The 25,916-nt window shown below is 37.0% G+C and overlaps 1 protein-coding gene across 1 annotated transcript in view; it reads left to right on the top strand.

Annotated features, from left to right (window-relative positions):
* Window positions 1-6,845: 6,845 nt before the first annotated feature.
* The window catches only part of LOC115221346 (serine--tRNA ligase, cytoplasmic), a 28,097-nt gene continuing 9,026 nt past the window's right edge, over window positions 6,846-25,916 (top strand). The window contains exons 1-6 of the mRNA XM_029791521.1: window positions 6,846-6,981; window positions 14,697-14,767; window positions 17,613-17,696; window positions 19,833-19,991; window positions 21,530-21,670; window positions 23,390-23,545. Of these exons, the coding sequence (XP_029647381.1) occupies window positions 6,846-6,981; window positions 14,697-14,767; window positions 17,613-17,696; window positions 19,833-19,991; window positions 21,530-21,670; window positions 23,390-23,545 (747 nt within the window). The remainder of the gene's footprint in view (window positions 6,982-14,696; window positions 14,768-17,612; window positions 17,697-19,832; window positions 19,992-21,529; window positions 21,671-23,389; window positions 23,546-25,916) is intronic.

Raw genomic sequence — 25,916 nt, forward strand, 5'->3', positions numbered from 1 at the left:
AATCGACCCCGAAAGGATGAAAGGCAAAGTCGACCTCGGCGGAATTTGAACTCAGAACGTAACGGCAGACGAAATACGGCTACGCATTTCGCCCGGCGTGATAACGTTTCTGCCAGCTCGTCGCCTTAAAATGAAAGGCAAAGTTAACCGCAACAGGATTTGAAGGAGTTATTTGTTGTTGAGCTGCGGATCAATTCTAGCAGTCAGATCTATTATCAAAAGCATCCCGTATTTTTCCTTACATATAAGAATACATTGTTCACTTAAGACAGCATCATGTAGTTCGTGGAAATATCTGGCTGCTATTTTTAGCAGGTTGTGCGCCTATATAGAAGATATTCCTTTGTTTATTTAAGAGATCTTATTTGGGTAATAGAATTGCTCATTTCGAACTGCTAAGGGAAAATTGTTAAGGTGCAGTTTTAATACGATGCAATTTATTTAGATGGTGAGCTGGCAGAGTAATCTGCTCACAGGACAAAATGCTTAGCATTCAAATTCCGTCAAGGTCGACTTTGCTTTTTATCCTTTCGGGGTTGCTAAAAATAAGGGATCTTTTCGGTTTGAACGGCAGATTTTTTTTAAATAATTTCCACGTAACTAAAAAATTTTGAACTTTGTATACTGGTAGAATGTGTTTATAAAACATCTTTTTCTCTTGGCTTTATTGAGAACATTCTATAGTTTGTAAGATGTTTGTTGTTTTTTTCTTCAATTACTGAAATTTCAACCAATCAACGACGTCTATTGAGGTGAAAACATTCTGTGCCGTATGAATATGTCCCTTGTTTAAGAAACAGTTTATTTGTGAAGAAAAAAAATACCCTTCTCCCCTAACCCTAAAACAGATTGAAATGCAATAGATCGATACTAGGTTCATAATTATGGGTGACAATTTCATATGACACCGCTAGAAAAAACTGCTGTTCAAACTGAAAAGATCCAAAATAAGTACCAGTTGAATACTAGGGTCGTTATAATTGACTTATCCCCTCTCCCCAAATTGCTGGCCTTGTGCCGAAATTTGAAATAAATATGATGGAAATATCACTTGCTTTAGAAGTAACACCACATGAACTGCAAAGCAAATTTATGATTCTGTGTGACATGTAAATAATCATAAAACTAAAGGAATGTAAAATATATATTACAGCATAAAAATGTAAACTATTTATGTCTTCACTCGAAAAATAGTTATAAAATAATTAAAACCAAGTAAAAGGTAAAATATTGTACCAACACTTTATGACTAAGTTAAAAGTATAAAGAAGACAAATTTTATGACTTAAGTTAAAAGTATAAAGACAAATTTTATGACTATAAGTTAAAAGCATAAAAGACAAATTTTATGACTATAAGTTAAAAGTATAAAGACAAATTCAGGTTACCAATTAAAACTAATTTTCCTTTAATTTTCTCAATTTCAGCTTCCTACAGAATGACCTACCGTAGTCAAATTACATTCCACAAGGCACACGTTTACAGGAAATTTAGCTCTGGAACTGGTGTTATCTTTCTATCTCTCAGAACAAGCTTAGGCACTCCACAGAGTCTGACTTCTGTTGATGTTTCTTAACTAGAAGTAAATCCTAATCAAACAAAACTATGATGAAAGACATTCGAATTGTGACCACCCCATCAGAAATATGACTGGGACTACATTATCCTATACTCTTTTACTCTTTTACTTGTTTCAGTCATTTGACTGCAGCCATGCTGGAGCACCGCCTTTAGTCGAGCAAATCGACCCCGAGACTTATTCTTTGTAAGCCCAGTACTTATTCTATCGGTCTCTTTTGCCGAACCGCTAAGTGACGGGGATGTAAACACACCAGCATCGGTTGTCAAGCAATGCTAGGAGGACAAACACAGACACACAAACACACACATACATATATATATATACATATATACGACAGGCTTCTTGCAGTTTATGTCTACCAAATCCACTCACAAGGCATTGGTCGGCCCGGGGCTATAGCAGAAGACACTTGCCCAAGATGCCGCGCAGTGGGACTGAACCCGGAACCATGTGGTTGGTTAGCAAGCTACTTACCACACAGCCACTCCTGCGCCTATGTATCCTTTTGTTATTGAGGATGGTAGTGGTTAATTTTGAGGGAGATTTAGCAGTGGTTTCTTGCAAATTGTGTGGCATTGTGTGTACTCCTTTGTTGACAGTATTCCCCAAGGTCGACTTTGCCTTTCATCCTTTCGGGATCGATAACTTAAGTACCAGTTACGCACTGGGGTCAATGTAATCGACTTAATACCTATGTCTGTCCTTGTTTGTCCCTTCTATGTTTAGCCCCTTGTGGGTAATAAAGAAATAAGTATTCAACTACTAACTCATAGTTGATAGGATTCAAGTACTATCCTAACTCATCTCTTCCTAACTTTTTTAATCTAAACTACTTCCACCCAGAAGTGATCATAAACACTACCAAGAAGCATCCAGAATGTAATTGTCCAGAGCTAAAATTACTGACATTGAAAGGAAAATCATACTGCTAAATCATTTCTAATGTTTGTAAAAACAGCATCCAGTCTCACTCTAAAGTCAGTATGTACATCAACTTCCTTATATTACACACTAGCAGTATTGCCCGACGTTGCTCGGGTTTGTAAGGGAAATAACTATATAAGCATTTTTAGAGAGTTATAGCCAAAAAATAGCAAAAAAATGCATTAAAAATGGAAAAAAAATGATGGTAAATTTTTTTTTAAATCGTTGAATCATCGTAGACATTTTTAGAGAGTTACTTCCCTTATATAATAGCGAAAAAATGCATTAAAATTGGAAAAAATGATGGTAAAGTTTTTTTAAAATCGTAGACTCATCGTAGACGTGCGCTAATACCCAGAAGGGCTTGATATGAATCACGACTATAAGATACCCGGTTTTGGTTAAACTGCACCGCAAAATGTGGGAGTAGTTAGGAATCTAAATCGTAGGAGACAGACACACAACTTCACTTTTATATATAAAGATTTCTTATCAGTTTTAAATGAAGTCCTATGGGAAGCACTCCGTCGGTTACGACGACAAGGGTGAAGTCCTATAGAGTATACCAGAACTTACCTATCTTTATTATTCAATGTTTTCATAAGCTACCGGAAACAATTTATATAGGGAAGTATGAACTGGACCAACAGTGTATTTGGCCAAAGAGTGACTTGGGAGTACCTCGACTTAACCATATTCCTGACTGACTTGCCAAACATCCTTGAATTACTTCTCACTTCGAATCTGAACATCACCATCTTTTTACTATTTGATTATCTCATGACTGCCGAATAATCATTTTCAGGTGAGTAGACTGCAGCAATGTGAAGTGAAGTGTCTGCTCAAGGACACAATGCCCCGCCCACACCTGTCCTGTCACTGAATCTATGACATGATTGTGAGCTAAAATATTCTGACCACTAGGTTATGTGCCTTCACTTTATACATACACACTCACACCATACTAGCAGAAAAGCTAAATTGTCACTGGACTTGACAGAAATGTGTATCTAATATCTCAAAAACCACACCTAATGTGTTATCTGTCAAGCAATTTGTTTACCCTGCCCTATATATATATATATATATATATATATAGCTTCCTGTTTTCTCACACACATACACATATTAGGAAGTTATATGAACTATTAACAATCATCATTATTTAACAGACATTAAATGATGATGATGATGATGATCAGTAGTTTATATATGTTCCTAATATATATATATATATAATTAAGAGAAATAACCTCTATTAAGTAATTCAATAGTGAAAGACATTATCTATATCATATAGAAAAAATTTAAATATACTATAATAAATATTATTCAAAATATCACTAAACTAAATAACCATTAAATTGACTATGTGTGTTTCGTGACTATATCTTTAAATCAATAATGATAAAATCGATACTATTAAAATTAATTCGATTTAGAAATATAGCCATTCTTCAGGTCTAAAATAATAATAAAATTAATGTATGTATCTTAACATATAATAATTAACAAATGAATATAGAAATATATGTATATATATATATATATATATATATATATATATATATATATAAATAAAAATAGTAATGCAATACTTCGTTGTGCCATATATTTACTTCTATGTATATATATATATATATATATATATATATATATGAGAAAGCAGTATATAGTTTGGTGATACAGACAAACAGAACTCAAAATATGAATATATATATACATTCTGTTATTTTTTGTTTCAATCATTTGACTGGGGCCATGCTAGAACACCGCCTTGGAGGGTTTTAGTTGAACAAATTAGCCACAGGACTTATTTTTTTAAAGCCTAGTACTTATTCTATCAGTTTCTTTTACCGAACCACTAGGTTATGGGGACATAAACACACCAACAGCGGTTGTCAAACAGTGATGGGGGACACAAAGACACACACATAGATATATACATATATATATATATATATATATAGGCTTCTTTCAGTTTCCGTCTACCAAATTCACTCACAAGGTTTTGGTCAGTCCGAGGCTATAGTAGAAGACATTTGCCCAAGATGGCGAGCAGTGGGACAGAACCCGGAACCATGTGGTTGGGAAACAAGTTTCTTACCACAGTGACAACTGTGCCTATTATATATATATATATATATATAAATGAAGTTAAATGCAGGTGTTATTCAAATTCCTTTACTTCCAACACGTTTATATATTTTTTCCCTGTTGTTAACGAGGGAAACACACACACACACATATATATACATACATATATATACATATATATACACACAAATTTATTATTAATCTGGAAAAGTAAAAGAATGAGTCAAGGGCCGAGATTCATGCATTGGTCCTTACTGATAAGTACCAATGCACGAATATAGTTTGTTTTTTAATTTATTTAAAATTGAAGTTGAGTTTGCCTGGTTCCTCGAGTTTGACACCACTACAATCTTCAAGTGGAATGCCTGAAGACAGGTTGAAATTACAATTCAAAGGTAGGGCCTTGTTGCACTGACTCTGGTAGAGGACTATGTCCCTAGTGATATTTGTTCCTCACCAAGTTACAAGTATTCTTTTATCACTGGTGCAGTGAATAAGTGATTGATCTGTTATTTATTGCGAATGAAAAAGAAACGAAAAACCTGGCAGTTTAACACAATGTTTTTTGGTTTTTTTTTCCTAATATTTAAATTACTCTGACGCTAACCCCTCGGCACGAGATTTCAGAATATAATTCCATTTGCATCTAAAATGCGCTATAGAAATAAAATCGACTCCTATAATTGCCAAGTCCTTGTTGTCATAGGATAAATCTGATCCCTAACTGTATTTGAACTCTTTAATCCAATACTATGATGAACCGTGCCTTACTGCATTGACATATCACAAAAACGCGAACTTTTCGAAGCTCAAATTTGCTTTCGCCCTTTTGGGGTCGGTAAAATAAGTACCAGTCGATCAATGAGATCGATGTAATCGACTAGCATTTCAGGCCTTGTACCTACAGTAGGAATTGATTATTGGGATCCTTTTGGTTTGAACGGCAGTTTTTTCTAGTGGTGTCATATGAAATTGTCACCCATAATTATGTCCCTAGTATCGATCTATTGCATTTCAATCTGTTTTAGGGTTAGGGGTGGGGGGAAGGGTATCTTTTATTCTTCACAAATGTAAATAAACCCAATCTGTTTATTAAACGAAGGACATATTCATACGGCACAGAATGTGTTTTTTTTTACCTCAATAGACGTCATTGATTGGTTGAAATTGCAGAAATTGAAGTAAAACAAACAAACAAATATCTTACAAACCATAGAATTTTCTCAATAAAGCCAAGAGAAAAAGATGTTTTATAAACACATTCTACCAGCATACGAAATTTAAAAGTGTTTAGTTATGTGGAAATTATTTTCAAAAACTGCCGTTCAAACCGAAAAGATCCGATTATTGTCAACTAGTCAACAGAAAAATGATTGAGCAGACCAAATGTATAATCTGAGGTATTTCATCAGTAAACATCCCATTCTTTTCACTAAGGAAATGACACATTATCTAGCATGCTTTTTAGCTTGTTTAAGTGAAATTTTACCTCACTGTTTCTCATTATTCTATACTATAATATTTATTTCTTTACTACCCACAAGGGGCTAAACACAGAGAGGACAAACAAGAACAGACAAACGGATTAAGTCGATTACATCGACTCCAGCGCGTAACTGGTACTTATTTAATCGACCCCGAAAGGATGAAAGGCAAAGTCGACCTCGGCGGAATTTGAACTCACAACGTAACGGCAGACGAAATACCTATTTCTTTACTACCCACAAGGGGCTAAACATAGAGGGGAACAAACGGATTAAGTCGATTATATCGACTCCAGTGCGTAACTGGTACTTAATTTATCGACCCCGAAAGGATGAAAGGTAAAGTCGACCTCGGCGGAATTTGAACATAGCAGCAGACGAAATACCGCTAAGTACTTCGCCCGGCGTGCTAACGTTTCTGCCAGCTCACCGCCTTAAAGGTAAAGTTGGCCTCTAACAGATTCGAACCTGGAGCGCAGGAAGATCGGAATATATCAGATGTTCTAACTCATTAATCTATATTATAATATTATTAAGGGATCTTAGAAAAATGCTCCTTGGAGCTCATTAGCAACAACACGAAAACGTAATTGTTACCGGAAGCACATATTGAGGCAGGCGCAATTAAGACTTAGTTTATAGTATCTACTCTCACTGTTCCCCCATCGGCCGGCTTGCCTCCCCCTTTCTCTGTTCAGTCACTTCGTTGGAAGCATTGTTACAATTCTGCTTGGAAAGAAGCACCTGTAGTAACAACGATGGTCCTAGACTTGGAACTGTTCCGTGCCGATAAAGGCGGTGACCCTGAGAAAATTCGTCAGAATCAAATAAAGCGATTCAAAGATGTAAGCCTAGTTGATGAAGTGTCGGAAAACGACAAGCAATGGAGAAAATGTAAGTAAATTGATTGATAAAAAGAAAAAAAAAAAAAAGCATTTGCTAATTTCATTTCGCCGCCCGTATTGCATCATTCTCTTGTACCTGCTAAGTTATCCCCGGAATACTTTCATTTCTCGTACTAAACCTAACGAAGAAGAAGAAAAATGCTAAATATAACGTATATCTGAGTGATTTAAGAGATGCATTTTATTTAATTGAACGACAGCTTAATTTTAATAAATATTATTTTCAATGCATGCGCCAAAAAAATGTTTATTCATTCACATGAACATTTCTCTCTTTGCACTAAATTTTAATATTAAAAAAATGGTAAAATTTAAGGAGTTCTAACATCATCTTTCGAATTGTATTTTAATATATAACTCCATGGTTGATAATAATATGGTAAACTTCATCCTTTTGGGAGTTTTCTTGGCTTGACATAAATAGATAATAAAGAACTTCGGGTTCTGTTAACCAAGGTCCAACTCTACCACAAGCCTAGACTAACGAGATACATTCAAATGACTATAGACCCGATAATACGTGAATATTTGACAAAACAGCTGTCGTGTCAAATTCTAGATGTTGCTTCTTTCTCTCTCTCTCTCATTCGTTTATTCCTTAGTAGCTCCGGTTATTTGTGCCTAAATTTTTCAAGTAGTGCACAAGATTCTCACTCAAAATATCAAATCAGTGCGATAAATAAAATACACTTTCGAAATAGGGTCTTCATAGCAGCCATACTCTCATAGATTTGTGAATCAAAAAAAGACTTTTAAGAAATAATAATGTCTTTAACATATAGCTGCCAGGCGTGGCTGTGTGTTAAGAAGCTTGTCTTCTAACCACATGGTTCTGGATTCAGTCCCACTGCGTAGCATCTTGGGCAAGTGTCGGAAAGACTGTCTTCTACTGTAACCACTGGCTGACCAAAGCTTTGTGAGTGGATTTGGTCGGCGGAAACTGAAACAAGCCTGTCGTACACACACACACACACACACACATATATGTATATGTGGCGGGTGGTGGGGCACAACGAGGAGTTTTCCTGCATTTTTGACTCTGAAACAAAGTATATTTATCTATAAATATTCACTAGCTTAAAAAAACTATATCGGCTAAGCAAATGGCCTTTCTTATAGCATTATAACTTAATCTGATCACTATTTCAGAAATTTATCACCGTTCTCTTAGAGCATGTAAAAGACAAAATTGGATGGGGCAAAATGAGTAACACAAGACAAGGCAATTTTGCCGTTTCAATTCGCCAGAAAACGGACTCCTACACATCAGTATCCATTGCCCTGGTCATTAATTTTGTTTCCCCACTAGATAAATATATATGTGTGTGTGTATGTTTGTTTCCCACTAGTGCTTGTGTTTATGTCCCCATAAAGTGGCTGTGTGGTAAGTAGCTTGCTTACCAACCACATGGTTCCGAGTTCAGTCCCACTGCGTGGCACCTTGGGCAAGTGTCATCTACTATAGCCTCGGGCCGACCAAAACCTTGTGAGTGGATTTGGTAGACGGAAACTGAAAGAAGCCCGTCGTATATATATATATATATATATATATATGTGTGTGTCTGTGTTTGTCCCTCTAGCATTGCTGGACAACCGATGCTGGTGTGTTTATGTCCCCGTCACATAGTGGTTCGGCAAAAGAGACCGATAGAATAAGTACTGGGCTTACAAAGAATAAGTTCCGGGGTCGATTTGCTCGATTAAAGGCGGTGCTCCAGCATGGCCGCAGTCAAATGACTGAAAAGAGTATAATTTAGGGCTTTGGCAAAAGAGAGTGATAGAATAAGTACCAGCCTTAAAAAATTAGTACTGGGGTTGATTCATTCACCTAAAATTTCTTCAAGGCGGTGCCCCCATTATAAGTATCAGATAAAAGATATTTGTATAAGACTGAATAGATGCCAATGGAATTATTGTACAAGACTTCATTGTTGGTTCACCGAAGGCTTACTATCCTTCAGACCAGATGAAAATTTAGTCGGATGCTTAGAACCTTTATATTGAGAAACAAAGTCACAGTCAATATATTGTACCAAAAGCATGATTCTACTTCAGTATTGTTATTCCCAATATGAAAAAAAAAAAGACAGCAATTCTTGAAAATATGCAAAGATCAGTAGCATCTAAATTCTATTCCCTTCAAGGCAAAGATTCTTGAGAGGGATTGAAAGCTGGAGATTTTTTTCTATATAACAGAATGAAGGATATGCTATTTTATATGTGTGAAGAATCTTTGAGAACTTGACCCAATATGACTCCCTGTTTGCATAGTTTCTTACAATGACAAGAGAAAAGAAAAACCACAGAATCTGCTACTAAACACCAGTTGCTCGAAAAAGCACAAAACCTCAGACAGGGCCACCTTAACAGTGTTGTAGAGCCCTATGCCATATCCAACCCAAATAATCTACACCATGTAGATTATTTGGGTTAGATATGGCTGGTTTAAATCTTCCAAGTCTCAAATTTAATCCATCCCTTTTAATATTTGGAATCATGCCGGTGGCACGTAAAAAGCACCATCCGATCAAGGCCGTTGCCAGCCCCGCCTGGCCCCTGTGCCAGTGGCATGTAAAAAGCACCATCCGATTGTGGCTGTTTGCCAGCCTCGTCTGGCACCTGTGCTGGTGGCATGTAAAAAGCACCCACTACACTCACGGAGTGCTAGGTGTTAGAAAGGGCATCCAGCCATAGAAACATTGCCAGATCAGACTGGGCCTGGTGCAGCCTTCTGGCTTCCCAGACCCCAGTTGAACCGTCCAACCCATGCTAGCATGGAAAGCAGACGCTAAACGATGATGATGATGAATCAGAGTTCTCAGCTCAGAATTGTATGTAACTGTCAAGAATAAGTAAATCTGGAATGATTTTGAGGTATTTGTCAATGTTTCTGTTAATGTACTGAGCGGAATGGTCTGAAAATATAAGAATTCCTTTCATAATAAGTAAAAGGGTTTCAGACTTCTGATTTGGAATGAATTTTCTTTCAGAGCTATCTTAAGGCCTGCATTCATTGAGCAGTTTCCCTAGGCAGTCCAACAGGTCTAGAGGCTCAACGTCGATTTAAATATGCTGTGGTTGTGTATGCAGGGGCCTCCAGTATATAAGTACACAAGAATGACTTTCAAGTTAGGTCCTAGATATTCTCATATAGTGCAGTGGTTCTCAACTGAGGTCCATATGACCCTTGGGGGTCCATCTAAGATTTTGTTATTAAAATTTATCTGCAATAAATTGCTTATAATTCTACATTACATAAAATATTTTAACAATTCTTTTTTATACAATTCCCAATAATATTTGATTATAAAAATGTAGTAAGATTTTTTCAACACCAAATGGTTATGAGGGCCCATCTGAGTAAAATAGGAATCAAAAGGGGTCCGTAAGTAAAAAATGGTTGAGAACTACTGATGCATTGAACCGCAAAAGAAATATGTTTTCAAATGTCATTTTTATATGGTAAATTCTGAAAATTTTGGGGATGTAAGTGTAAATCTTCCAAGACATGCTGGTTTATGGCTGAGACCCAAATTGCAGGTAACCTTTCAACTTTCCCTGAAACAAGATACCAAAATGCAGCTGCATTGAATGCTGTGGGTGGCAGCCACAAACTATTGTCATGAAAACCGAAATGCTTGTGCATCTCGTAGAGGTTATGGGTATAAAAATCAACTTGAACAGCGTTCCTGGCATTCATAATTTGGATGCATCAGGTATGACCCGATTGTCAGCAGTGCAGAGAGAATGAGCTATCAGCTGATTGCAAGCAGGACAGCATGCTCTGGTTGTTGCGAAAGCTTACAATGTCCATTCAGTACCATCTATCACTTGCAACAGTGATACAACAACATCAACAGCCTGCATACCATTCCCGCAGAGGGTGCCTCAGGGTGACCACACCCATGCAAAATTGCTTTATCCACCTGTAATACTTCCATGATCGCTTCAGACCAGCCAGTGTGACAGCTCACAAGACCATTGGTAATGGACACTGACCCATCAGCAAAGACATGGTACAACATCAACTGGCCGCCAACAACCTGCATTGCCGTCATCCTGCTTGAGGGCCTATCCTCACCGCCTGCCACCATCAGGCATGACTACAGGGGGCTACACAGCACCGACATTGGCGGCATCAACAATGGAGGTCGATAGTCTTCTCTGATGAGATCTGGTACTGCATTTCCACCCCGGATGGCATAGGAGGGTTGGATGCTACAGAGACACGAGTCATGGAGAGAGATGCGTGGGGTAGCCAAAGCATCATGGTTTAGGGTGCTGTAGGCCTGAATCAGAGAATTGGGTCCCATGTGTTCCAAAAGGCAGAGGGAATGGCATCACAGCACAGCGTTATGTTGACCAGATCCTAAGATCTCACATTGTGCCCTTCTTTGCACATCACCATAGCTACATTTTCCAGCAGGACAATGCTCCCTCTCACATGGCCAGGGTCATCATGAACTTCCTGCATCAGTACAACATCAGAACCATGTTGTGGCTGGCTCTTAGCCCATATTTGAACCCAATTGAACACTTGTGGGATGGAATCCAGAGACAGCTGAACCAGGTGGTCCCAAGGCTGACATCTCATGTGGAACTGGAGACGGCTTTCCTCAGGGTGTGGGCACAGGTGCCAATGGCTTTTGTGAACACCTTGGGAGGGCATGCATGGTGTTGAACATGACACACCCTACAATCTCGATGTACTGAACCCCCCCCCCCCTACCAGAACACCTGACAACGACCAATAGAACGTGGTCAAAGTGTGTCCAAGAAATTGACTTTACCAGATTTATCAAAATTTATCTCTGACATAATGAAATTAAAACATGTTTCACAGTCACACATGTCTCGCAATTCAGTTTATAGTGAAAATCTGGGTTTTTCTATGGTCAGAATTGGTTATTGGTGACAGTGATTGGCATTTGTTTGGTTGTAAAAACTGCCAGAAAGATAGTAATTAATCAGTTTTCCATTTTCTGTCGCTATTTTGTCCTTATTTAAAAAAAAAATTTTATTTTTTATTTATTCCACTTAGTGATGATGCATGGCCTAGTGGTTTAGGGTGTTGGGAATATGATCATGAAGTTGTGGTTTCAATTCCTGGATCAGGCGGTACATTGTGTCCTTGATCAGAGCACTTCATTTCACATTGCCCCTGTCTACTCATCTGAAAATGAGGACCAGCCAACTGGTGGTACAGCCCTCTCTCCTTCATCCTGAATATTCCCTTGCATCAAAGGTGTGAGGGCTGAGAAGGTATCTGTCTGCTTACTAATGCTTAGCGGTATTTCGTCTGCCGCTACGTTCTGAGTTCAAATTCCGCCGAGGTCGACTTTGCCTTTCATCCTTTCAGGGTCGATTAAATAAGTACCAGTTACGCACTGGAGTCGATATAATCGACTTAATCCGTTTGTCTGTCCTTGTTTGTCCTCTCTGTGTTTAGCCCCTTGTGGGTAGCAAAGAAATAGGTATCTGTCTGCTTACAACACCATAGGTATCTTAAACAGTTAGTAAAAGCATAGTACAGGCTATCTAGTCACACTCAAAAGTGACAGCTAAGCTTTTTATTGAACTCAGCACGTTCGGTTTTACGGTGTTATATATTTGTTTTAAGGCTCAAGAGGTTTTAGTGGAGATTTGGATAAGAAACAAGAGTGAAGGATGACCTGAAAAGCACCATCTACAGATAGGACATTTATATTATTGATCTTTGTTATTGATCGGTTAGCATTTGCCAAGTTTATATCTAGTTTCCTTGTTAAAATGCTCAGGTTAAATTTGTTCATGCAGCCTGATTGCTCTGCAGCAATAAGGTGCTTGGAAGTGACTTGCAATGCATCAGAAGTGGCTGTGTGGTAAGTAGCTTGCTAACCAACCACATGGTTCTGGGTTCAGTCCCACTGCGTGGCATCTTGAGCAAGTGTCTTCTGCTATAGCCCCGGGCCGACCAATGCCTTGTGAGTGGATTTGGTAGACGGAAACTGAAAGAAGCCTGTCGTATATATGTATATATATATGTGTGTGTGTGTGTTTGTTTGTCCCCCTAGCATTGCTTGACAACCGATGCTGGTGTGTTTACGTCCCCCTCACTTAGCGGTTCGGCAAAATAGACCGATAGAATAAGTACTGGGCTTACAAAGAATAAGTCCCGGGGTCGATTTGCTCGACTAAAGGCGGTGCTCCAGCATGGCCGCAGTCAAATGACTGAAACAAGTAAGAGAGAGAAGTGGCATATTTTTTCACTACTTTTTAAGCACATTATTGGTGTGTTATAATATGCTTATTCAATATTAGGAGGTTACCGAACTAAAGAATGCAAGCTTTCTTTAGCTCTGACTGCATAATTTACAAGCCTTGTACAATAAAAACAAATGCCCAGCTTACATCTTAGCAATATCAATAAAGAGGTTTTGTAGTTAAGACTGAAAGGGATTTAATTGAAAGAAGGCATGACACTAATGTAGCAGGTCATGCGATTTGTTTGGAAGCTTTCTGATTGTGCTTTAAGTGCTTATCTTCAAGTTATTGAACTTGTCTTTCATTCGACCAGGCACAAAACCAGTTTTGTAAGGAAGTAGTCTCTTTTACTCTTTTATTTGTTTCAGTCATTTGACTGTGGCCATGCTGGAGCACTGCCTTTAGTCGAGAAAATCGACCCCAGGACTTATTCTTTGTAAGCCTAGTACTTATTCTATCGGTCTCTTTTGCCAAACTGCTAAGTTATGGGGACGTAAACACACCAGCATCGGTTGTCAAGCAATGTTGGAGGGACAAACACAGACACACAAAAATATACACACACATACATACGACGAGCTTCTTTCAGTTTCCGTCTACCAAATCCACTCACAAGGCTTTGGTCAGCTCGAGGCTATAGTAGAAGACACTTGCCCAAGATGCCACGCAGTGGGACTGAACCCAGAACCATGCAGTTTGTAAGCAAGCTACTTACCACACAACCACTCCTATGCCTATCAAGGTAAAGTCGACCTCGGCGGAATTTGAACTCCGAATGTAGTGACAGGCAAAATACTGCTAAGCATTTCACCCGGCATTCTAATGCTTCTGCCACCTCGCCATCTAATTAAATTGAGCATATGAACATACTTAACCTTAAATATCCATGATGAATTGTTCAAAAAAATATTTATGGACTATTAGCCTTGTTTTTGCCTGTGAAAATTTAATATTTAGTATTTACATCTACTTTACATATTGATCAGTTTGTTTTTGATGATAACGATAATTTATCTCATTACTGTAAGATCACAAGCTGTAGTGGAAAATATTGTTAATTAAACAGACTCCAGTATATGCTTGGTACTTATTTTATTGATCCTGGGGTAAGATTTGAACCTAGGACATAGAAATGCAAGAGTAAATACTCCATAATATTTCGTCTGGCTCTCTACCATTTCTGCTACCCCCACCATCCTTAGATTCTGATAATGATTTCTAATGTCGACACTTGGCCACAAATTTATGAATTTTGAGGGCAACACTATTGTCAGTAACATCTCCCCCATATTTGCCAGATACTTATTTTACCAAACCAGTAAGATTAGAAGCGAAATTAACCTTAGCATGTCATTTCGTTCAATGCTCCACTGATTTTTGCCTGTAAATTTCTTTTCTGCAACCAACCATACAACTTCAAATATTTCAATTACCTCATTTTATGCTGCGTTCTATTGACAGTACGGTTCAGAGCTGATCACCTGAATAAAATCAGAAATCAATGCAACAAGGTTGTTGGTGAAAAAATGAAGGTTAGTGTTTCCCCTTTTTTGAAATACTTTTTCTTGCCTTTGAAGGTTGATGAAATGGGTTGGATATATTCTATATTCTGTTAGACCAGTGGTTCTTAACTCGGGGTCCATATGACCCCTGAGAATCTGTACAAGCAAAGTAATAAATTGTAGATCCACAGTAGTATTTTAACCGTTTCATTACTGTATTTATTTTGAGATGCTGTATGTTTCTTTCAATTACTTTAAATATAACAAATAATTTAGTAAAATAACTTAGTTATCATTAAGCTAGTGTTAGGAACATAAATTGTGACTAAGGTTTGGTGGAAGATTTTAATTCAAAACTTAAGAAAACAAGATATTTGTACTACAGAGCCAGAGCCGGTTTCAGCCGGGTTGGTAACGAAAGGGTTAAGGGTCTGTGAATTAATTTTGCTTTTATATGTATTTGTTGCAAGGAACAGCTAGTTTTCTATCTCTAATGTTTTACAGTTTAATGTGCTTCCATCCACTGAAACATATTCTCTCAGAGACTGCTGTTGCAAACCTACACAAACAAAAATGTGAAAAACAATATAGAGATTTTGAATGACATATCTGTGAAACTAGTTTTTAACCCTTTCGTTACTATATTTCTGACCAAAATACACCCCTCATGAGTTTCAATTAAATTCTGAAATAATCATGAATCTAGGCTTGTTTCATTAAATAACTGTAACTTTTTTACTTATCAACATATTAATGTGATATTTGGAACATAATTAAAGAAAGGGTTCTTAATCAATTCTATTGCATAACTTTTGTCTCAAAGTGACTTTAATTACAGGTAAATTGAGCAAAAGGTAAAAATATTAAAATTTTGTTTAAACATCACCATAGAAAATGAATCATCAGCTAATATTCAAATGGGTATGCAACAAAATTTTGATAAAGAAGAATTGTGCACATCACTATATCATCAGTTGAATTTAATGCACAACAGGTGTACCATAAAGGTGGAATAAAGTGAAATACTGGAATCCACCGCAAGTTTGACCAAACTAAAGAAATCGGTCAAAAGATAATATACGGCCCTGGTTATGGTATGGAAGTGATAAATTCCAGACCACATCGTTCCCTAGGCCATGCTGACTAACATTATTTTCCCTGTATAAAAACTAAATCCACGCAGTACCCAGTATTTGCTTCACAAATTTTCCGAAATTTGAACCCCCATTTTGTGTTTGTTTACATTCTGCGCAAGTTTGTTTCCGCATTGATCACTTCAAACAATAACTTCCAGACCACATCATACCCTAAGCCATGCTGACTAACATTAGTTTCCCTGTATAAAAACTAAATCCACAACAGTACCCAGTATTTGCTTCACAAATTTTCCAATTCGGAATCAATGCTTGATAACATGAAACTCCTATCCATTTTCAAAGTTGAAGAAAAATCAATGCTGAAAAAAATGTGGAAAAAAATTTCCCAAAATTCAGGAAATTAAAATTACATGTCGATCGTTGCACAAAACTGTAGATTAACTGTTTACGAAGTATAATCACGTGTTTTCACGAATGTACTAAAGAGATTTGCTCTGATATTCTCATTTAAATATGAATAGGTAAATACGGGCGGCTTTGGGTGGTTTGGTCACATTAACCAAAATTTTTTTCGGGCGGCTTTGGGCGGTTTGGTAACGAAAGGGTTAAACATCAAATTACTATGAGGTTCCACCAGAATAAAATAGAAAGCAAAGGGGCCCATAGATAAAAAATGGTTGAGAACCACTGTGTGAGACATTTGCATTGCTGTAAGCCATATCTACGAGGATATATCATCTTTGTGTATGCCTCCTCATTTTTTAATAGTGTGATTTATTGAATACCAGATGTATGGTAGCATAAGGAATGAAGGTAAAATGACATGGAAGCTACATGTTATTATGGGATAAAGTGTCCAGGATAAACATAAGCCACGGTGAAAATTATTGATAATAGAATATAAAGTGCACCTTTGAGAAGCTAGTTTTTTCATTCATCACCTGATGATGCCCTTGAACACATCATCAGTGATGTGATGTTTCCTGGGATTGTTCGGTGTTTCCAGGTCTTCCTGCATCAGGCACCTTTACCCAGATGACCCAGCTGGGGTTGATCATATCCTAGCATGTGTCCAGTCAGCATTACACCTGGTAACACTGTCCCTTCCAGGGCTCTCATCTACCGCTGATCCACATTCAATTATTCTAGCTCTGATCAACTTCACCTTGGAAAGACAAAAGAATGATTATCCTCATATAGTCCTGACGATGAGAATGATGATGGTATTTTTCCTGCATCTTTTACATTTTTTGTCTAATTTTGATGAAAATTGATGCATGAGCAAGGCTCATGGCAGTGAGTTGATGTCAGTATATGGCGTTGACAAAAAATCGATAATTGCACCTGAGCAGTGGTTTTATAAAATCAATAGGCTTTTTGCATGCAAATACCCATAGGGAATTTATTTTTGGCTGTAACTTTTATATTTTTCATCTGATTTTAACGAAATTTGAGATTTAGGTAAATTCTCTGGTAGGGGAGACAGTAAGGGTTTTAACTTTATTCCAGAGCTGGCGTCAACTAATGGACATGAACTGTAATCATGTGTAAAATTTCAATGGTCTGAGGCAGGCTTAACTTCAACACAGAAAACACAAGCAATGCCAGGTCCAATAGCTAGTTAGTAGCCTAAATGCAACAAGGTTAATATACACTTTACTGCGACCTAGATGTATCTATAAAGTAATACCCTCTTCCTCCCATCTAAATGTCACCCTCTCTTTTTTTTTTTCTTCCCCAAATTGATATGCTGATGTTAATGGCTGTATTCTTTACAGAAAAAGGAACCTGTTGGTGATGATGACACCATTCCTGAGAATGTACTCAATGAAATTGAAGAACTTAATCCAGATAAGTTACGGGTGAGTCAACAGAATCTTTCTACTACAAAATGTTTTTAGATGCAACACAATTTTTAGATTGCAACTACTGATTGTAAAATGGTCCTAACTGTCTAATACTTTCATAGCAACTGTTGCTTTTGTTTAACCCTTGGTTGGCCCTGATAAAGCAAGCCCATGATCAAATGTATTCCAGTTGTGACCACCTCAACTTTTTTGTATATTTATGACTGCAATGTCTAATCTAGTTTCCTTTCAAAATATTACAGTCTGATTTTAGGAAGATTTGGCTGCTATTTCTAAAATGATCAACTGACCACATAGCAACTCTATTGTCTTGTGTCTCTCTGTTTCTGCTAGTATTAGTACTGTTGCACCTATTAGTGTTTCATTTGTTGCAGCTGCTGCATCTATTATATAACAGTAGCACAGATAAGCTACAGGTGTGTCCACAGGTATTACATACTATGGATTCTGGCATGAGTATTGATGTAACTGCTGTGATTACTGATGTTGCACATTCAAATGACTACCCTGTATACTAGTGTGACAAAATGATTTTTTAATATATTGATGTGATGCATTACTACAAATCATGTATTAACAACTAATGTTATTGTAAATTCTGTATATGTTGTAATTATGGTGGTGACCTATGTTCTGTTTTTCATATGTATGTGTGTATATATTTCTATATATTAACACTGCTCATATAATGAGTGCATTGTTTCTATATGTATATGTGTGTGTGTGTATATATATATATATATATATATATATATAAATTAGTAATGCAATACTATAGTATTGCTTTCCAGTAAAGAATAGCCCATGAGGGAAAAATATACAAAGAGTAAATATATGGCACAACGAAGTACCGATATTTACTGGAAATAGCGAACATAACAATACGACGCTAATGTATAGCTTCACCGCGTATGTACTAGCAAAAATGCGTGTGTGCAACAAACTAGAAAAAATTGTCTTACATCCAGGGAGAACATCTGAAAGATGAAATACCTGGAAAAGGATAATGTGGGACCTGCACAGGTTTCAGATTTTTCAAGATATGTCTGCACCCATAAATTGATCTATCTTCATCTGTTTGGCTGATGAAGATAGATCAATTTATGGGTGCAGACATATCTTGAAAAATCTGAAACCTGTGCAGGTCCCACATTATCCTTTTCCAGGTATTTCATCTTTCAGATGTTCTCCCTGGATGTAAGACAATTTTTTCTAGTTTGTTGCACACACGCATTTTTGCTAGTACATACGCGGTGAAGCTATACATTAGCGTCGTATTGTTACGTTCGCTATTTCCAGTAAATATCGGTACTTCGTTGTGCCATATATTTACTCTTTGTATATATATATATATATATATATATTTGTATATATTGTAGTTGTGATACCTGTGCCGGTGGCACGTAAAAAGCACCATCCGAACGTGGCCGATGCCAGCGCTGCCTAGACAAGCGTCCGTGCCGGTGGTACATAAAAAGCACCAACCGTTCGTAGTGGTTGGCGTTAGGAAGGGCATCCAGCCGTAGAAACACTGCCAGACCAGACTGGAGCCTGGTGTAGCCTCCTGGCTTCCCAGACCCCAATCGAACTGTTCAACCCATGCTAGCATGGAAAACGATGTTAAACGATGATGTTGATGCTATTTGTATATATGTAGGCAAATTTGAAAATTGAAAATAACAAAACAAAAGTCAAAAGGACATACACATGGAGTGTATCTTATACCGAGCGTCAACCGGTATAAGATACATTCCATGTCAGCCGGGTTGGTAACAAAAGGGTTCATAACTCAAAATAAGAACTGACATAGACCATGACAGTCTATCTAACCGTTTGCTAGCATGGTAAATGTATGATGATGCTGATGCTGTCATAAAGTACTTGCGAATATAAGGTGTATATACAGGGAGAGTTTACGAAAAAACAAAAGACGAAGACAAGTGGTGTACAAAACAAACAGATGTATTAGTATAACGCTCAGGAATAGAAAAAGTCTTTTACGTTTCGAGCCTATGCTCTTCTACAGAAAGGGACACAGAAAAAAAAACAAGGAGAGAAAAAAATGTGTGTAGTGGCTAACGATCTACCATGGTGTATATATATGTATGTGCAATGTTTATATGATTTCAGGAACTTAATGTTAAGCAAGTAAAGAAAATTGCAACCAAACTGGATGAAATGATGAAACAGAACACAGCTGACATGTTGGTACAGGAGAACCAACGTAACGAAGCATTGAAAGAGATTGGTAACTTACTTCACGAGTCATGTGTCATCAGTAACGATGAGGTATGTTATAATTATCACCATAACAATCATTCTGAACCATTGCTGAGCATTTTTTTCCATATCATTATGAGTTACATGAATGTACAATGTCTTGATATTGATAAGCATCTGTGGGAAAAAGTGTTGGTTCATATCTCTCAAATGTCTGGAGCAAATGTCTCTTGTTCTTCTTGACATTATTCCCGATCCTTATCCTTCTTGTCACCCAAGTTTGATCTTTTTATATTATGATGATTATATATTTTTTTGAGTGGCTATGTGGTAAGTAGCTTGCCTACCAACCACATGGTTCCGGGTTCAGTCCCACTGCGCGGCACCTTGGGCAAGTGTCTCCTATTATATCCTCAGGCCGACCAAAGCCTTGTGAGTGGACTTGGTAGATGGAAACTGAAAGAAGCCCGTCGCATATATGTATACATACATACATATATATATATATATTATATATATATATATATAATATATATATATATATATATATGTGTGTGTGTGTGTATATATGTATGTAGAAACTCTGCCAGATCAAGATTGGAGCCTGGTGCAGCCATCTGGTTCGCCAGCCCTCAGTCAAAATTGTCCAACCCATGCTAGCATGGAAAGCGGACGTTAAATGATGATGATGATATATATATATATGTCTATGTTTGTCCCCTCCAACATTGCTTGACAACCAATGTGGTGTGTTTACGTCCCCGTAACTTAGCGGTTCGGCAAAAGTGACCGATAGAATAAGTACTAGGCTTACAAAAATAAGTCATGGGATCGATTTGTTCGACTAAAAGGTAGTGCTCCAGCATGGCCGCAGTCAAATGACTGAAACAAGTAAAAGAGTAAATATAGCTGATAATTTCTAAACTATTCGTTTTAAAATTCCACCTGTGCCTTGTCTTTTTAATCATTCCTCTGCACAAGGTCATCAGATCTGAACACAGCCTTGTTAGTATGGGCTCTATTGGCTTCTGAAAACCTGAATATTTTCGAATTTGGATATGAATCCCTGAAATGCTTAGATTTATCACAAAATAATGACAACCTCAGAAAATTTATATGCCCTTATTTTGAAGCACAATATAATATTTACTGTCACCCACATCAATCCGTTTTGGTTATCCCTATCCCCACCAGTCTATGAAGGCCCAAAAGAGTTACCGGTACTTCCTTATTCAACTTTTTGACTGAATAGAAAAAATTGCTTTTTAAAACTTTTATTAACCCTTTCATTACTGTATTTATTTTGAGATGCTCTGTGTTTCTTCCAATTACTTTAAATATAACAAAGAATTTAGTAAATGAACTTGGTTATCATTCAGCTAGTGTTAGGAACATAAATTGTGACTGAAGGTTTGGTGGAAGATTTTAATTCAAAACTTATGAAAACAAGACGTTTTTAAAAAAAGGCTGTTTGAAGAAATAAAAGTTAGGTATTCCCTTAATTACTAATTAATTTGAGATTTATTTTAGTATCCCTGTTCTGCTAATGTCTTCCTATGGTTTTTAAATTTTTTTTTTTTGTGTGTTTACTTAATTTTGTTATCCAGGATGAAAATGGTATTGAGCGTTTGGTTGGGGATACAACTACAAAGAAAAAGTACTCGCATGTAGATCTTGTTGTGATGGTCGATGGAGTTGATAATGAAAGGGGGACAGTCACAGCTGGTGGACGAGGCTACTACTTAAAAGTAAGTACAAATGTTCTTATTGCTTCTATTAGATTTTTAGATAACGCAACTGTTCATTATTTACTTTATTTACATTATTTACATTTGACGGATATTTGTCCTCATCTTGTTTGTTGTTAACACAACGTTTCGGTTGATATACCCTCCAGCCTTCTTCAGGTGTCTTGGTGAAATTTCGAACATGGGTTCTCATTCCTAAGGTATTTTTCAATGTTATTATTATTATTATTATTGTTGTTGTTGTTCAGGTCACTGCTTGGAATTGAACTTGGAATCTTAGGGTTAGTAGCCCACACTCTTAACCACTACGCCATATACCCTGGGCATATACTAACCCCCAAATTCTGAGTTCGATTCCAAGCAGTGACCTGAACAATAATAATAATAATAATGATAATGATAACATCAAAAAATACCTTAGGAATGAGAACCCAGGTTTGAAATTTCCCCCAAAACACCTGATGAAGGCTGGAGGGTATATCAGCCGAAATGTTGTGTTAACAACAAACAAGATGAGGACAAATATCCGTCGAATGTAAATAATGTTAATAAAGTAAATAATGTACATAATTTCTCATCTCTTAAATATAGAACTATAATGCAACTGTTGTTTTTCTTGACATTTCCTGGTTATAACGTTAATCTACATTTTCCACTGAACAGTTACACCTCATCGAAGCCCCTTCCACAAACACTGGGCATTTTAATTTCACTCCAACACAAACATATAGGAATTGGTGTGGCTGTGTGGTAAGAAACTTGCTTCCTAACTACATGGTTCGGAGTTCAGTCCCACTGCATGGCACCTTAGGCGAGTGTCTTCAACTACAGCTTCAGGTTATTCAAAACCTTGTCAGTGGATCTGGTAGACAGAAACTGAAAGAAACCCATCATATATATACATACATATATATATAGGCACAGGAATGGCTGTGTGGTAAGTAGCTTGCTAACCAAGCACATGGTTCTGGGTTCAGTCCCAGTGCATGGCATCTTGGGCAAGTGTCTTCTGCTATAGTCCCAGGCTGACCAATGCCTTGTGAGTGGATTTGGTAGACGGAAACTGAAAGAAGCCTGTCATATATATTTATATATGTGTGTTTGTCCCCCTAGCATTGCTTGACAACCGATGCTGGTGTGTTTACATCCCCGTCACTTAGCAGTTCGGCAAAAGACACCGATAGAATAAGTACTGGGATTACAAAGAATAAGTCCCGGTGTCGATTTGCTCGACTAAAGGCGGTGCTCCAGCATGGCCGCAGTCAAATGACTGAAACAAGTAAAAGAATAAGAGTATATATATATGTGTGTGTGTGTGTGTGTGTGTGTGTCTCTGTCCCCTCACTACCACTTGACAACTGGTACTAGTGTGTTTATGTCCCCGTAACTTAGCAGTTCAGCTAAAGACACTGATAGAATAAGTACCTACCAGGCTTTAAAAAAATAAGCACTGGGATTGATTACATTTGACTAAAAATTCTTTGAGGTGATATCCTAGTATGGCCACAGTCAAATGACTGAGACAAGTAAAAGATAGAAGATATATCTGCTTTCATGTCATACATGCTCCATGTTTGAATATCAACAATCTCACATGCTAACCCCACCATCTGTTTTCACTCTTTTCTCACTTCCAAGCTACATGTATCATTTCAACATTCAAAAACTAATTGCATCATTGAATCATTTTTATGTTGTTTGATTTTATATCTCCTTTAGGGACCACTTGTGTTTTTGGAACAAGCGTTGATAAACCATGCCCTGCATTTGCTTCATGACCAAGGTTTTGTACCACTTTACACTCCGTTTTTTATGCGTAAAGATGTGATGCGGGAGGTTGCCCAACTGTCTCAATTTGATGAAGAATTATACAAGGTAATCCTTGAGATATTTGATTTTCAAGATTCTATTAGGGATTAAAACATATCTGGATCATGGTAGAGACATTGTGAAAAACACACGGGATACTGTTATATTCACTTTTGCTTTAATAATATATATTGCATTTTGTTTTTGGATTTGGTTTGCAAGATTCTTTATATGAGTTTGTGTGTTGAAGCATATTCTGTTGTGTCTGGGGAGAGTCATTCTCTTTTAGTACCTTATTATTTAACACACTCACCGGTAAAATTTCCACTTATTTCGTCTTTTTATTTTCCTAAAATTTTCGTTGCGTCTTGCAACCTTTTCAATAGTCTTGCGATATATATATTGCAATAATGATTATATGAGATGCAGCACAAAGTTTTGTCAGTGAACAGTTCGCGGTCTCAAAGCGCCGAAAATATTTTGACAAATTAAATTTAAATGTTGAAGTGAATCTAACGGTTTTTGTGCGTTTCTTAAATGGCTTACAAACACCTTCCATGCTGCAATTGTTTTCGTTCCAGCACACGATCTCAGATCAAGTCACTCGCTATGCAAGTACATCACCGATTATATTTTTTTAAATATCAAAATCTTTTAATGTATATGACTTGTTTACTAACACTCTACTACACTTCAGCTGCACAAAGTAAATTAATGTAGAAATTTTTAGACTGTTTCTGTCATTATTGTTCTTTTCCTTTCTTCAGAAATATAAAAGAAACGTCATTCCCCTCTTTGCTACTAATTGGGTGGCTTGATTTGTTGCTCCATTCCTTTAACCCTTTCATTACTGTATTTATTTTGAGATGCTCTGTGTTTCTTTCAATTAATTCTAAATATAAGAAAGAATATAGTAAAATAACTTAGTTATCAATTATGTTAGTGTTAGGAACATAAATTGTGACTAAGGTTTGGTGGAAGATTTTAATTCAAAACTTATGAAAACAAGACATTTGTACTACAGAGCCAGAGACGGTTTCAGCCGGGTTGGTAACGAAAGGGTTAATGGAGTTAATTCTGTTGTAAGCATTCATGCCAGGTCCCTACTTTAAAAATAGCCAATTTCCTTCGTCCAGCCAGCTTTGGGGGCATTGCAAAGGACCGTGGTCATTGCCTTTCCTCCTCTGACGAAGCTATTAAATTAAAAAATACATTTACTGAGTGATGTGACACGGAAAGTGATTAAAATGATATTAACAATTTTTACTTAGAATTTGCCATGTTTTAACAATTATTTTTTATTGCTCCTATGTACATTTACTTATTCCTATACTACCCATTCCACTTAGCCAACATGCTTATTATGTGAGCATCCCCTTAGGTGAAAATACATTATATAAAGGTTAAAATCTATTCGTGTGGTAAGTAGCTTGTTTACCAACCACATGGTTCCGGGTTCAGTCCCACCGCGTGGCACCTTGGGCAAGTGTCTTCTACTATAGCCTCGGGCCAACCAAAGCCTTGTGAGTGGATTTGGTAGACGGAAACTAAAAGAAGCCCGTCGTATATATGTATATATATATGTGTGTGTTTGTGTGTCTGTGTTTGTCCCCCCAACATCGCTTGACAACCGATGCTGGTGTGTTTATGTCCCCGTTACTTAGCGGTTCAGCAAAAGAGACTGATAGAATAAGTACTAGGCTTATAAAGAATAAGTCCCGGGGTCGAGTTGCTCGATTAAAGATGGTGCTCCTGCATGGCCGCAGTCAAATGACTGAAACAAGTAAAAGAGTAAAGAGTATATTGTTGCAATTGCATGTTACCAACATTCTAGTCTGTTAAATGTGATGAGGAATCTACTGTGGTCAGTTGAGTGTGATAGTATTGCATTGCATTCTGTATAAGGAATAGTGTTTATAATTTGAAATCCTTTTGATCAAAAAATGTATTGGTTACTAATCAATCTATTTAAAATCTAGATTTAATCATATTAATGAATATATTTTTTATTTCTTGCTAACGTAAAAAACAGAGATATATATTGGCAAGTTGATTACCTCCCTTGCCATTAGAGGCGACCAGCCAAATCAACAGAGAGATTCTCAATTCTCTGATTTAAGTAGACTTCTGATTGAAGGTATAATCATCTAACTTGGTATGTTTAGAACTACATTATCTAATGTTCTTTTATGAGTACAGAGTGCAATTTGAGAGAGATTTCACTGATATTTCTAGCCGGTTAAGCAATCACACTACTTTTTTCAATGGTCTTGAGAATAGTTCTTGCAATTTACATGTGTTTACTGAGAGTTTATCAGATGTAAATAAAACTAGCTAAGCATGAAATTGCATCCAAAACATGATAATAATTAATTAAAATTATATTTGTTACCTTAATGTACTTTAGTGTTAGAGCTATGAATGGTTCCACCTAAGT

This window comes from Octopus sinensis, linkage group LG18, assembly GCF_006345805.1.
Source record: "Octopus sinensis linkage group LG18, ASM634580v1, whole genome shotgun sequence".
Lineage (NCBI taxonomy): Eukaryota > Metazoa > Mollusca > Cephalopoda > Octopoda > Octopodidae > Octopus > Octopus sinensis.